General features: G+C 40.4%; 2 protein-coding genes across 2 annotated transcripts in view; both read right to left on the reverse strand.

Moving 5' to 3' along the window:
* The window catches only part of grm2a (glutamate receptor, metabotropic 2a), a 42,098-nt gene extending 38,724 nt beyond the window's left edge, over positions 1–3,374 (reverse strand). Inside the window, exon 1 of the mRNA XM_037769215.1 lies at positions 2,307–3,374. The gene's annotated coding sequence lies outside the window, so the exon portion shown is untranslated. The remainder of the gene's footprint in view (positions 1–2,306) is intronic.
* Positions 3,375–5,710: 2,336 nt separating this feature from the next.
* tex264a (testis expressed 264, ER-phagy receptor a) overlaps positions 5,711–16,242 on the reverse strand; it is an 87,683-nt gene continuing 77,151 nt past the window's right edge. Inside the window, exon 4 of the mRNA XM_037769229.1 lies at positions 5,711–7,213. Coding sequence (XP_037625157.1) covers positions 6,849–7,213 — 365 coding nt within the window. The 3' untranslated portion in view covers positions 5,711–6,848. The remainder of the gene's footprint in view (positions 7,214–16,242) is intronic.

Below are 16,242 nucleotides of genomic sequence, written 5' to 3' on the forward strand. Positions count from 1 at the left end.
GTTAAACAAAGCTGAGAAAAAGCCTTTCCTGCTTCGGTTTCTCTCTTCAACTAATGAGTCATTTTTGCATTGTTTGTTCCAAAACTCTTAACGTGCTGCTGCCCAGCTCTGGTCGTCCAGCACCCAAAGTAATTAAAGCATCAGTGGGTAGAAACGGTCAGTGTATCCTGACAGTAGTGCATGAGACAGGAATCTGAAAAAAATCATGTGCCTCTGTGTCCTCCGGTGCTCCTAATGGCATCTGCAAGATTTCACAGAACCGATCTGGAGCCTGCCATCTCTGAGCAGCTGTCAATCACTCACAAACTCTGATCAAACTGTCAAACTAGGCAGCGCTGATCAAATATGTATCAATATTCTCTTACTGTACTTTCTTCAGAAACATCTTGTAGTGTACCGTTTGGCTGTAAAATTAGAAAGTTTGTGACTCGTCCGCCATGTTGAGATCAGTTGAGGAAATACCAAGCACCGCCCACCAGCCGCAGCAAACTTTCTCATTTTACAGCTAAACAGTACACTACAAGATGTTTCTGAAAACATTTGAGGGGAGAAATAGGCATTACAGTAACAGAATATTGATTCATATTTGATCAGCGCTGCCTAGTTTGACCGTTTGATCGGAGTTCACGAGTGATTGACAGCTGCCTCCGTTGAATGAACAGCCAATAAGAACTCTCTCTCTCTGAAATGACCTGTGATTGGTCAAAATCCATTCCTTAAAGTCTGAAAACAGAGCCATGAGGAGGTGCAGAAGTCTAGTTTCCTCTCAGAACACTTGAATTACAATATGCTGAAAGGTTCATTTGGAATTTTTGCCCAATGATGCCATAAACATTCTGCTTACTGCAGGTTTAACAAGGTTCCCTGTCCGCATATGAGTCCCCTTATAGCATCTAGCCAAAAGTAACAGGTGAGGCGGACCACATTCAGGACTGAGCTGCAGAGGGAGCACACAAGTCAGACAGCTCCACATCCTCCTGTTACTTTTTTTTTGTTCCTGGATTCATGATGATGGCAGTGTAGCAATGGTCTTCCTCAGTCAGCCATGGCCTGAATAATTTACTGTAATCAACATCTTCAGCTGAGCGCTGCATATCATTTCAGATTCTCAGTCGTATAGAAGGAGGATTTACAGTATAAAATGCTTAATCCTATAATGTAAAACAAATCATAAACTCATATACTAATGATCATTTTAAAGACTTTGTTCCTGTGTGAATCTGTATGTTGGGATGAAGTGATTACACTGCATTCTGAGGGGGTTTCTATTGTGTCTTATCTGCTGAACATGCAGCACAGATGCCCCCTGGGACTGCAGGAAGCATCCACAGAACATTTTGCTTCCCCTAATGACTTTGTCCAGCACTATAACGACACAGCCTCGAAATATGTGCGCCTTGGGGCGTTCATTTATATTCCTAGTGGGTTTAAAAATGTATTTTTAAACTCCTGGTGATATCATAATCGAAGAATTACACAGAAATCACTCCTTTTGCATCTCATTGTTCTCATGCTAATTTACAACAGTATGATTAATCTGCACTGATGTGTGGTTCTATCAATTTCGATTATTATTATATTTCGAGATGGAATAAAATAAATAATTAAAAAGATCATTATAGATATTCCCGAGCATCCTCAAACTATAAAGAAATGACACCAACAATAGAAACCAAACCAAACGACGCACCGTGTTTGTGCAGATCATCTCCTCATCTCCCTGCAACACCCTGTGGCACACAAACTAATTCTCAAGTTTTTGACTTTCAAATAATGTTTAGCACTTTTTTTTTCATCATGCAAAGTGATTTGCCAGATGTGCGAGATCGGAGATGTGCTGGTTGTTGTGTTGCAGCAGCAGCAGCAGCAGCAGCAGCAGCGTCTGTTTAGTAGTTTGTCAGCAGCCTCGCACATGTGGAGGGTTGTGTTGTGCAGCGAGTAGAGACATGGCTGTATAGCCAGAGATGTAGTGGTAAACAAGAAAGCAGGTAAATGTATTCACTATACGGTAAACAATAGCAAATAATGTCAATACAACAAGAATAATATTGCCAGAAAATGGCAATTACGCACAACAAATTACGCACCAATGTATTCCTCCATCTCCTTTGTCTTTTGCACGAATATCACTTTAAGGATGTGAACTGCAGAGGTAAAAGGTGAGGTCAACTCTTCAGCAAATTCAAAACCTGAATGCACTAGATTCACTTCTCTACAAACCAGCTCGTAGAAAGTTCAGAAAAATGCACCTTGAGGAATCCAAATGAGAAACACACACACACACACACACACACAACATGTCTTACCTGCAAGGTTCCTCAGTTTGCAGCTCTGCCGTGCGATGAATGGATCGTGCGAAGCCAACGCATATCCTTTGCAGCAGTTTCTTCAGCCTGAAAACAGCGTGGATGTGAACTCCAGTGGAGCTGGATGGATGGATGGATGAATGAATGAATGAATGAATGAATGGAGGAGGCGAGTGTGCCTGAAGTTTGAACCGCGTGCAGCTGAGCCGCGCGCCAGGAGCTGTCCGTGGTGCTGAAAGAAGAAAAAGAAAAAAAGAAAAAAACCACAACGACGAGCTTTTGCCCGGATACCTGATGGAGGTCTGATCCAGCTGCTGACAGCGGTTCAAAAGTCACATCTCCTAAACAACTGACGCCCACTTGATTGTTCTGGTGAGGGGAAAAAAAAGGCGTTTCACTTTCTGGAGCATCAACTGTGAAGAAATGTAAATTTAAAGGAACAATCTATAAAAAACAAAAAGTGACGTTTATGAGCTTGATAAGATGCCAGATTAGGAGCTTCAGCCTTCGCAAAGTTTAAATTCTACCTGTTACTCGAGCTATATGCAAAAATCTGTCAATATGTTCAGAAATGATCCTGCTTGCAGATGAGCCAATAACTCTCAGAATGTTTGGACACTTGAACAAAGGCGTGCGTTGCTCCAGTCCCGGAGATAGTCTGTCTCATCGCAACATGAACATGAAGAGCAATTTAGAGCCTGATGGAAAAAAAAAAGATTTCATTCAGCCGCTTTGTTCTAGTTTGTTCTAAGCTGTTGGATCGGATGTGGAAACGCGTTAAAGAGTCGCTCCCTATTTGTTCAAGCGGTCAGGAGGAGGGTAGGGTACGGAATATTAAATTCTTTGGAGACCGCTCATCTCCAGCGGTGGATCATTTTATTTGGGGATCCGGTAACAAGTTGTGACACGGCACGGGAGGAGGGTGTGAGGTCAGTCCCGGATGGCACAGCGATGCGCGCATCAGGAGGGATGTGCGCTTGGAGAGGTTGAGCTGGACCCTTTCCTCTCTACTCCTGCACAAAGCAGCTTCACACACACAACGGTCGAGCATCTAAATTTGTATGTTGAGACATCTCCCCCCCCTATCTCTTTCCACGTGCAATATAATGAGATTAATAATTAACATCATGGGAAGGCAATAATCTCCGCGCCCTCAAAGCTGCACGACACCCCTGTGGGTATCACTATTAATTAAATCAGTTTGCCGACCCGGTGTGTGTGTGTGTGTCAGCGCAAGTCTCCTCTAGGGCTGCTTTTCATTTTTTTGCCTTTGGACAAAGGTTGTGGTGCCAGGATTAAAAGCTGAAAGTGCAACAGACGTGTGGTGAGGGCATCTGTCCATGCAGACTGATCACACCTCTGTAGGCACGACAGCCACCAATCTCATAGTTTAATCACAGCACTAAATGTCACCCGCAGACTGTTAGGTGAGATATTTTAGAACTAGACTCTTCTCCCATGGTCCGAGGATGAACAATGAGTGGTGATATGTTAGGGCATTTTCTAATGAAATTTTAGACTGCCAACATAAGAGATGATGCTTCATTTCTATATTGCAGACATGCAACACAATGATGTGGAGATAGGGGTACAACATGCAGTGTCTTAAAGGAGCAGTGTGTAGGATCTGGCGGCATCTAGCAGTGAGGTTGCAGATTGCAACCAAATGAAACTTCTCCCATACACCAAGCATGTAGGAGAACTACGATAGCCAACGCAAAGGCATGAATACGCGAAAGGCCAACACGTTCTCATCCCAACTCGTCGCATACTAACGCTTTAACAGACCCCTCGGTGTCACTTTTCAGTCGCAGTAAACACATGCTTAATGTTGTGAATTAAACAAATACACTTGTTAAGACTTAATTGTGTATCATGATATCTCAAAATATGATTTCATCACAATACGATTGCATTGAAAGATGATAAAGTATTAAAGTATTAATTTCTGCCCAGCCCAAAGTATGAGGTAATGGTTGATATTCATTTGCCTACATAAGCACATAACACAAACATGTGATATGTCAGGCTGGTCTCATACACTGTTTATAGCTATACCTATGAAGGGTAATGTACTTTAATTTGTGTATATCCCACAAAATCAATTTGTGTGTAATTCATGTAATCGTGAACCAGGAAAAAAGAGCGACAAACGCTGCATAGGGAAGAGGTTGGGATGGATGGGTGGGTTAAAAAAAAAACGGATATTAGCCCAGGAGACCGGCGTTCATGTCCTGTGTAAAAACAGAAGTCGTTGATTTATTTATCACGTAACTTCCGTACTTAAGTAACGCCACTTCCGGAATTATTTGAAGCCAAACCAGGATCTTTTCCTAAACCTAACAAAGTAGTTTTGTTGCCTAAACCTGAGGAAGTTGCTTCCTGTGAAGAGGGAAGTTTATTTTGAAAAGACTGTATACTTACATGTAACAAGCAGAAATTGACACGTGTTGCTGATCATTTGTAGGAAAATTAACAAAAAAAGAGGAATAACTTTTTCGTAAGATATCATGGATATGTACGGCGCTGGACATTTTACAGGTGATAAATAAAACTTGTTCTCTGGTGGACAAATTATGTAGGAAAGATACCGTTTCTAAATGACCTCAAATGCATCATTTGATATATTATATCTGTAATATATGATATACTGTATGTGTGATAAGCTAATATCCACCATTATGTTGAACAGGAGCAAGAAGATCTTTTTCTCTCTCTGGTTGACGGTGTATTAATCAGTAAAATGACTGTCCCTACTACGGCGTTGGACTTGAATGAAAACATTTGTCCTTATAGGTCACGAAGCTCATTAAGGAGCACCGGCTAAAGAACACGTGTGTCCATCAAGCATCAATAGTCTGTTGGAGCCTATTCTTCCTCTTCTGCTGTACTCAGAGCTGATTAAATAAACTGTGAGACAAATGTCAAACCTTTCATTCAAACACAACTCCTGCTAAGGTGACAGAATTCGGATACAATAACATTTTGTAATAATCTTGAATGTTTGTGCCTCTCAAAAGGCACAGACATTTGTATTACTTTGCGCACACTGATTAAACATTTTAAGTGCGCCAGGGGAAATTGCTCCCTCGAGAAAATCTTTGCTTAATTTTCTCAACTTGCACCGAGAGATAAATTATGCCATTATTGGCTCTTTCTTGAATGTTTCTCTTTTATTGAGTTGTTAAATTCCAAGTCTTTGCCTTTCCAAAAGAAGCAAGAGGCAGTCACAATGTGAAACCATGAAAGCGGTTAGCGTTTAAGAGACAGCTTAATAAGTTACTAGGCGCTAACTTCTAAACAAGAATGTGTCTTACTGCCACCCACACTTTGTTACATCCCTCTGTCTCTCTGTTGGGATACAAATAAACCTGGATAAGAATCAGAGTAGAGCAGTAATGATGTACCTTTTTTAAAAAATAACCTCAATTTTAAGTTTTAATACAGACGACTGTATAGAATAAGGGTTATATGTTTTTTTTAACTTTTCATTTTAAAATTTTATTACAGACAGAAAGACACCACCATGGCAATGTGCTGTACATTTCTCCCAATGCCTCACAGCACCAACAACTTCAACCTACGTACAAACACATCACAACTAGTCTCTGGAAGAGAGTGAATTTTGGCTACAAACAGAGTGGTTCAACAAACCGACTATAGAAGAGAAAGTTACGTTAAAAAACTAAAGCAATTATCTGAGCACAGTGTGACAATAAAAGTTCTGTACACTACAGTATCCAAGGGGACAAGTTTACATCTTCGAATTGCATTATTAAATCCTAGTCCTGGTGATTTGGAGGCTTCGGTGATGTTTCTTTATTGTTGTTGATGAAAGTTTTTCTGCCTCAGACTTCAGAATTTTCCCCTGTGTGACAAAAAAAACAGAATAACACACTGAAATAGGTCCATCAAAATTTCTACGGCATTAGCTCCGGCACATTTTCACCCCATTATTACTGTATATCAAGACACCAAAGTCGGGTAATGCACACCAACACGTTACATTAAAAACCTCAGGGCGTGACCTTGAAAGTGGGGTACAATATCAACTGTCGCACACGGGCAAAAAGATGCTGTATGATGATCCAGGATAGCCGGCATCAGTGTCCTTCCTTTTGGGCTAATCTTAAACTGAAGTGCCACTTCTAATCTGAACAGGAATGGTGGGGGATTCACACAGGATTACAGTCTGAAAGGAAATATAGATTTGAACAAATCTTGTTTCTCATTTGCTGCACGCCATGTGCAGAGAAAAATTAGGTTTACTCAATAAAACTGTGGCTGTCTGTTGTTCTATCCTGGTTTAGTTTAAATATAGGATCAGGAATTATTTTTAAAAATGAGATTATAGTATAACAAAAAAGTACTACAGGCTTCAAAAAGAGAATTAGAAGGCGCAGAAATACGGCATGTTGGTCATGGCATGAACAGCTTTAGATCCACCAACAAGATTACATGACAGATAACCAGCAACAACCGAGAAACTCTCTAGCACGCCGGTGTTACACGGCCTCATCTCTTATCTCTTCAGCATCCTCCCTACTCCTCTCCATCCCCCAAGGGCTCTTGGTTCTCAGCCACCAGTTCAACCGCTTCTCTAGCTCCGTCTTCACCCTCGGGGACCTCCGCCTCATCTCCATCTCCCTTCTCTTCCCTCTCTCCTCCCGCCTCCTGCTCCTCCTGATCCATGTCAAGCTCTTCAAAGGACGAGCCGCTGCCCATGGACTCGTTCGAGCCTCTCTCGCTGCTGTCCCTGTGCTTAATGTCTTCATTTGCATCCATTACGTCCCTCAGAGGCAGGGATGATGCCAGAGAGGCGGCTGTGGAAGCAGCCAGGGAAGTCTCTCTGCTGTCCCATGGCACGCCGCCGCTCACTGAACTCACATCACTGTGGGAGTCTGCACCTGCAGCAACACAGGGAAAAGACACAGATAGAATAGGCTCTGTGAGTGTGCACAAACAAACTGAAATGATTACAGGCAAGGAAAACTCAATTAGAGTGAACTACAGGTGTGCTATATTATTATGAGCTATTTTGATTTCCCTTGGTGGGATTGTAAAGAAGTAACAACTACCTCCACAATTCAGAAGAGCACATTGAAAAGTAAAGTTTTAAATACCTTATAATGGATACTGCACCTCCTAAATGTTTGTCTTACATTAGAGACATGCTTCAACATAGTCAGTGATAAACCAAAGTGTTGGACAAATTGTATTGAACATTGAGAGAGAGTGCTGTAGACAGCAGCTGCTCACAGGCTGTAATATGGTGCTATTGGGGCAAGCTGGCACCGTCATTTATGTCCACTAAAAGTGCTTTTGTTTTGCCATGACAGGCTCTGATTGTTATTATAAGTGTCTGAATTATGGAAAGAGTCTTGCTCAAGGTGGAATAGCGGAATACCTCCGTGGTGGAAACACGAGTGCCAGCCAGGCAGAGTTTGTTGTGTTGGAGTTCAGACAGCGTAGCTTAGTGTTATATTAAATAGTTTTAATGTCATGGCTGAATATTTAGATGATTTCGCCAATGTGGATGAGGTCTTTGAATTTGATGGGCGCCCGTATTTATTTGAGTCAGAGTATACGGATATTCAGATTTCACAACGAGACTCCTCCTTGAGCGGGACTTGGACACACTAAACAGACGGGATCAAGTGAAAGGTAAGAAAATGTTGTATTTCTCCCTAGGGTCCTTTCCATAATGGTGTCAGACACATATAATAACAATCTGAGCCTGTCAGTGACAAAAACAAGCACTTTTAGTGAACGTAGCGTTACATTGACGCTGCTCACTTGCCCTCGCAGCTCGTTTCGTGGCTGCCGGTTACAGCGCTCTCCCTCAAAACTGGAACAATTAAAAAAATTGTAGTCCCCATTAGTTACTTAGAGACAAAAAAGGGAAAAAAGGATCCAGGTTAATAAAAATCCAAAGTTACCTTTTAACATTTTGACATAATGGCACTAGATTAAAAGTCAGAGGATCACAAAGTTATTACAATTCATCCTCTGGGACAATATTTTACTCAAAACCACAAATGTCAACATCATGGTGGCACTAGAGGAGAAAACAGGGGATTCATCCTCCAGGGACAATGACTGTCCGTACATCTATTACATACAATCCTTCCAATAGTTGTTGAAATGTTTCACTGAAAGAAAAAAAAATGTCAACCTCATTGTTGAGATATTCAAATCTGGACCGATCGACTGCCAGACAGAAATTGCCATATAGAGCCACGCCGCTAGCATGGTTAATTATTTTCATATAGAAACAAAGGTTATTAACACAGTAACCAACATTAACGTTGTGCTTTGTAATAAACCCTCATTAAAGATGATGCAAGGGTGTAAAGATGTGTGTATAAGCATTTTCATTCTCTGCCATCCTTTGATCACAGCTGAGCATAATAACGTTTGAAACTTCCCGTTCTTTCGCCACTTAAAATTCACCAGATCTGTATCTTAAAGTGACTTTATTATAATGATACCAACCCCACTACCTTCAGCTTCAACATGGTTATTAAAGCTCATCTGGAGTCTATGTGCCAGCTGAAGTCAGAGGAACCAGATTATTATTGTTAGAGAGAGAAAAGATCTTTCATATAAACTCAAAGATGAGTCATGGCCATGTTAGCAACATCACTTCTTGCATCTAATGTCCCTGTATTGTGCTATGGTACAGCTAACTATAGCTTTGCAGAGAGGGAATGTTCTTGCTGCTGCCGTCTGCAGCACATAACACACTATCTGAAGTCATCATGAACAACGTCCATTAGTTTAATTGATGGAGATTTCCGCACCCAGATGATCAGCTTGGTAATGCTCTCAGCCTATACCTGACTGTAATTGGCCTTTGATCCATGATTCTACTGAATAGCCATTCATCACCTCTTGCTACTGTTATTTTTAGGTGTTTGTGTGTAAGCAAACCAGAAGTTAAATGCTCTAATGTTGTGAGCAAAAACATATTAAATATAGGAAAAGCCAGCACTATGAAAATCTTACAGCAAGGTTGAAATTATTTATTTATTTATAAAAAGAACAGCACTGTGTGTCAGGTAGGCCAAAGATAAAAACTAAAATGAAGGAAACAAATGAAAGATATGAGGCCTTCGTTGCTTATACTGCCTAAAAATTACAAATGAAAATAGGAATCAAGACTTATAAATGTTAGAGGCACATCACATCTCCCACCTACACAACAAATATTACTCAGTGAGCTTTCTGCAGTCGGCCCTCCGGAAGAGACTTCAGAGGCAGGAGAGGAGAATACGCCAAACTTGCTCTGCAAAAAGCAGACTTAAAGGGGACATATCACGCTCATTTTCAGGTTCATACTTGGATTTTAAGTTCCTGCTAGAATATGTTTACAAGCTTTAATGTTCAAAAAACACATTACTTTTCTCATACTGTCTCTCTGAATATACCTGTATTCACCCTCTGCCTGAGACGCTCCGTTTTAGCGCCTGTCTCTTTAAGACCCCCTCCTGAAAAAGCCCATTCTGCTCTGATTGCCTTGAGGGAAAAATATGGTGCAAAGGTAGTTCTCAAGCTGTGGTCATATAAATGTGCAGGGTGGTGCAGCAGTTTTAGGACATAATGATTTAAATGAGGGCTATTTAAGTGTTCGTTTTCAGTCCACAATGGCCGCAGCGCTACCGCAGCACCATCTAGTGGCCATTGCCAGAAAAGCACCGGAGTTTTGCCTCTTTGCTTCTATACTCTTTGGCCGTGTGCAGGCAGACAATTATGTCTGTATGGGTTGTAGCTGCTGCAGAAGTGAGCCAATCACATGTCATAATAAATCGAAGAACGCCTGTGGTGATTGGCTGTGAACAAAACAGTCATCTTTTTCTAGATCTGCACACAAAAAGGATTAATTAGAGGTATCATTTGACTGGAGAGTTTCGATACTACTTGATACTGGGTTGTTCGGTCAATACCTTAAAAGGTATCTACTACCAATACCTAGCCCTAATGCACAAGCACTGAAAAAGAGAAAAAGAGTTTTTCATGATATGCCCCCTTTAAAACCTTGATGCCAAATTCTTTACGGTTTTCCTAATTATGACCGTTATTGAATTGGTTTGACAATTTAGTCTCTCCTGTACTTGTGCAACATACGGACGCTTTTCATTTTTTTGTATGGACCGAATATGTCTTATTTAGTTTAAAATGAACAGCCTCGATATAAAAATGTCTTAAAATAAAATCCGACTCGAGTTGACTTGACTATCCCACAGGACACTAAAACACTTTTGTCCAAGCTATTTTCCTGCTGCTTTCACACTCCAAATAAATCTCATCCACACATCAAAGTGTGTTTGCACTAAATGTGTCATCTGGGACCCAAATACAATAAACAGGGAGTCTCCGAGCTCCTCGCTGAGGTCAGTTCTTCCTCTTCATTCATCCGCATCTCAACATCACTCAGCAATCTAATTATCACATCCAGCAGATCTGATCCTGTCGGCAGTGGAGAATATCACATACGGGAAGTCCATTTAGGTTATTTATAATATCTATTTATGGGCCTGTTGATTCACAAGCAGGTCCAAACAAAACCATTGGGAATGGTCTTCAGAGGAACAGGTCCGGTGTGAATGTGATGCGACTGCTTCAAATGCATATAGACGCAGTGTAGGTATTGATTTATATTTCATTTGTATTATGAAGTAAAAGGACTTTTCCAGAGAGACTCATTTTACAATACAAGGAATTTTACGGGATATAATGGGTCTATTTAGGGTAATTGGGTGGACAGCCCCCCAAGGAAGAGCCTCAACACACTGGACAACTTTCACCCCCTCTACAACTGCAAGCAAGTCCTGAAATTGGTACCCTGGTTGAAGCCAGCTGCGCCTCTGAAAGTCTTTTAGATAACATTTGCCTAAATTAGTTGCTAAATTGGGCCCATTGGGATTATTAGCAGAGAATCAAGGTCTTGTTCTTCCAACTGCTTGGAACAGAGGAGAGGCTTTTTAAGGAGGTAATTAGAGACAGATAGGGCTGAGGCATGCTGAGAGTTTGGAGAATCAGAGTGCAAAGCGAGAGAAGTTCGACAATGAAATGCATACACAGAAGTTAAGAGGTGATACAGTAGATGGATCTTCTTGTTCACAAATTAGAGCTGGGAGGAAGGAGCCTTTTAAGGATACTCATCATAAAATATACACATGTATTGTAAATATGCACATGTATTGTTGCACATGTATGTCAAAGTAAACAGTGTGTTTCTTAGGAAAAAAAGCAGGTGGTTTCCATCCAAATTTAGCGCAAATTTTAAACTGAATTCTGTCAAAAGAAAATGCGAATGAATGCTCATTTCCATCCACTACTGCTTCTTTCAAACTTCAAACGTTTGAAAGAAACGCAGCAAAAGTGCCCCTTTGGATGCCCTTATGGTAGATAACACATGATGCATGATGAAACGCTCTCTAGGGTGCCCTTCCAGTAGAGAAAACATGATGAAGTGGCCTCTTTGATGCGCCAGAGTAGATAAAACATGATAAAGTGCCATCTAGGGTGCCCTTCCAGTGAAGAAAATGTGATGAAGTGTCTTCTAGGGTGCCTTTTCAGTAGAGAAAACGTGATGAAGTGTCTTCTAGGGTGCCTTTTCAGTGGAGAAAACGTGATGAAGTGTCTTCTAGGATGCCCTTCCAGTGGAGAAAACGTGATGAAGTGCCTTCTAGGGTGCACTTCCAGTGGAGAAAACGTGATGAAGTGCCTTCTAGGGTGCCCTTCCAGTGAAGAAAACGTGATGAAGTGCCATCTAGAGTGCCCTTCCAGTGGAGAAAACATGATGAAGTGTCTTCTAGGGTGCACTTCCAGTGAAGAAAACAAGATGAAGTGCACTAATGCGTGCCCTTAAATGGAGAAAACCTGATGCAGTGCCATATGGGCTGCCCTACATACTAGAAAACTTTCTGCGTGATGGTGCTTTTTTCCCACCCCTACCCCTCAGACAGCCTGAGTCGCCACTGGTTATGTGAATATTAGAAGTTGGGCGCATCAAGATTAATGGTTGGTGTCACTAATTCCAAGTTGGATGGCATTAAATCATCGCAGAAGAAGAAGGCGCAGCGAGATAATGTAATTAAAAGAGAACCAGTCAAACCTCAAACAAACAAAACAATGTGGAAAACATGATGTAACTGGAAGGGCACTCAGAGAACGCAGATCTCCACCATAAGGCCAATCTGCTCCAAAATGTAATGGGTTGTTTCTTGGCCTATGCTTCACCCTTCCACCAAGTATTCGGCCAGTAGTTTTTAACCGCTATTTTTCATCTCAGTGGTCGACGTTGAGGATTCAGTGGACTTTTAAGTCACATGCTTCATGTCATAATTTATTGTTTCCATAGAACTTTATCGCATTTTGCTTTCATTTATACGCCAAAATTTCCGACTTAACCAGCCAGTCAACTTTTTGTGCCATTTCAAATTTCTGGTGCAAAGAAAGATGGATGGAAACGTACTTAATGTCTCTTCTTAGTCAATAGTGTTGCATCATATTTAACATGGAAACCACATCTGATGGTGTGATACCTCCCAGAATTATCACACACTTTAATTATGCGTTATTACCGGATAATGTGTAATTATACTATGATTACAAACAAATAAGTATACATTAAGTAAGAGCTTGAGTACAAAGGTTCTCTATGTGATATTCAGAGCATTAATATAGCATCAAACATCTATTTGAAATGTAAAGATATAGTGTAGTAACTGCGAGCCGCTGTCTCAGCCATCGCCATGTTGAGAGCTGTGTAGAGGCAATAGGTATACTCTGAATTTCATATTGAGCACCTTTAATGGTACTTGGTGAGCTACCAGGGCACCCAAAGCCTACCATATTGTGTAAGGTTGTATCTTAGCTGGGTCTAATAAGTCCCCTGTGGCTTCCTGTGATGAAGAGGCCATTCATCAGTGGTATAAATGGTATAAAAATGAAGCCCACTGGCCCGTTTCACACTGAGGCGGATTTGTGTCCTCAAAAGATTAACAAGCTTCTCGTAGCACAAACAGTGGCTGCTGTGATCACCAGATTATCATAAAATAGTTTTCATTTTGTTTGGGTGTTGACTTGCTCTCAGTGAGCTGTGATGGTAGAAGCAGGACAAACTTTTGAGCACAGGCAGAGTTTATGGTCAAGACAGTCTATATTGTGGACAGTGGAGTTGAGACATGAAAAGTCGAAGGTGCCGGAGTGGGATTTCCACCGCTGGCTTGTCAGACAAAGCTTAGTTCCGTTGATTGATCCGTCTCTCTATAAGAATGTTCAGCTGTGTCTGGGAACATAAAAACACACACACAGTCTCTGTTTCTGACGGTGGCTACTGAGCCCTGAAACTCCTGTAATACACCAACACATAATCAAAAACACACAGATATACCAGGAACACTGCACACAAACACTGCAGACATTCATACACCCTCACACCTGCCTTCTTGTTGTTGTATAACGCATAATACTTGAGCTGTTGAAAATGCACACCTCAACAAGAACAACAGTTTCTTCAGCTGAAAAGAAAATCTGATTTAAAGACATTCAACAAAACTTTCCACAGAAACAACCAAGATTAGCTTACATCCCAATTTTTTTTCAAGTGGGTACTGCAAACACAAAATAATATAAAGCACAGCAGTATAGAGTCTGATAAAAGTAACACTTTGCTATAGAAATTTAGTCCCTCTTGAAACTCCATTTATGTTTCTGCTACCACCAATCACACAATAGCTCCTTCTCAGCTCTCTTGTGTACAATAAAGCGGCCCTGGGCTTCGAGTGTTTCCAAAGGAGCATAAACGCAATCCTTTAAACAGAGCCTAAAGCATTATGTGAAGTGTTTTTGTAGCCAATCATCTACATTGTGATCCCAAAGGCTTGTGTTTATCTAACCCTCCTCATTTGAACTATTACAACTATTTGATTCCATGCGATAAACATGAATTTCACTTTAAGATTTCTGCAGTAAATGTTTTTCAGGTGATTTTTATCAGGATATTGTGGGTCAATAGGGGCCTACTATACCAAATAGTAGGTTTTATCATCTATCCACATGATTGATCACCGAAAGGAGGTATGAAAAAACAAGACAGCGACCTCTAGCAACCGTATTAGTAATTATGACAGGAGCAGAAGCAGAAGTCAGGAGCTGTAGTAGCGTGAAATTCAATATGGGGTTGAGGTCGAGGGCGATGGGATGGATTTGCATCCCGTATGAAACCAACAATGTGTAGTTGTCTTTAAGTTCACAAGCGTTAAGTTTCACGTTCACTTTTGATGCGTAGTTATTTTAAGCCAAAACCCAGCTAAGTGTATTTGTTGCCTAAACCTAAATAAGCCTTTTTGTTTGTGTTCAAAACACCATTCATTCAGTTTTACAACGTGTTTCTAATAAGTTTCGCTTTCACTTTTACAACGTACAGTAGTAAGTAGTAGGCATATATAGTAGGTCCCTATGACCAACATCTATGCAGCTTATAGCGACTGATAACGCCTAGTTGAAGGCCCAATAACAGTTGAATCGAGTGGCTTACTGTAGTTCCACCTTTAACTACCACCAAGGGGCTCTGAGACGCTCCCAGGACGTGATACTGTATACAGTAAACCTGTGAGGCTTTTCTCTCCAAACTATCTGAGTGCTGAACAAAGAGACAACCTATGCAAGTAAAAATGAGGATTTTCTCTATTATAATCCCATTTCATTTCATTAATATGTCTTTATTTGTTTACTGGATTGTTTTATACTGCATTTATATTAGATTGTTTAGTACGGTCTGAGGATGTACCCTGTTGACAAGATTATGGATGTATTAAAATGTGTGAAAAATCATAACCTAATTTAATTTATTCTTTTTTTTTGTATAATGCTAATGATGTGATTTGTAATTAGGGGTGTAAATCACAATTTTCATCACCATACAATATTACATTGATTCTCTGGATAACAATACGATATTTGTTGATATCACAAAGTCTGCCACAATACAGGATGATTTCTATTTGATTCAATTCAGGGGCCTGTGATCGATATGAGACAATATCATGTATTACTGAGCTCCTCCAGACATTTAAATGAAAAACAATCTCGATTGTTTTTGTTATAAAGAATAAAAATAAAGTGGGAATTTCATAATAAGGGAGTGTCTTAAAGATAATGATCGATATTTTCACTTTGTATCGATGATATTGGATCGCTGATCATTGAATCAATATATCAATCCAGATCGATGTATCGTTACATCCCTAGTTGTCATATTTTCTTTTTTCGTACCCTTTCTGGAGCTCTATAAGCAGCTAACCTTCACTTCACTGTGTTTTCCAGCATAATCCAGCCAATAAACGTGAATAAATGTAGTCTCTCATAATATTCTGCTGCAGCTTCATCAAATTTATCAGCTCATCTGATCAACAACTTCCATGTTTGCTTGAAGCTCCACTTTGATTAAAAGCTTGTGACAATCAACAAAATGTGTCCAACAAAAGCTGTGTATTTATTTAAATTGCCAAATTAAAAGTTATAGTTTAAAACAATTTCAAATTATATGGAGAAAACTGCTTCACTATATTTTCAGAACAAGATTCTGAAGGGAAAATGATGGGTTGGTTAATAAGTAATAAGACAAAACATCAGTGTTGGACACAATGTGTGTGTGTGTGTGTGTGTGTGTGTGTGTGTGTGTGTGTGTGTGTGTACTGGGGAAGAAAGACCACCATAATTAAGGGATTATAAAACATGCAAGATCAACTTAATTTTATCTGAATTACCGTAGTGAAATGTTTTCTAGCACTTTAGTTCGTTCTTATTAACTTTCTCATTTGTTAGAAAAGCAAGCCATAATCAGAACTTTGTCTCGGTCTGGTGATGCTGAGAAACTAATCTAAAGTTGTGAATAGCCTTGACTCTCACAAAGTCAGTGGCACCA

Source organism: Sebastes umbrosus, chromosome 1 (genome assembly GCF_015220745.1).
Source record: "Sebastes umbrosus isolate fSebUmb1 chromosome 1, fSebUmb1.pri, whole genome shotgun sequence".
Taxonomy (NCBI): Eukaryota; Metazoa; Chordata; class Actinopteri; order Perciformes; family Sebastidae; genus Sebastes; species Sebastes umbrosus.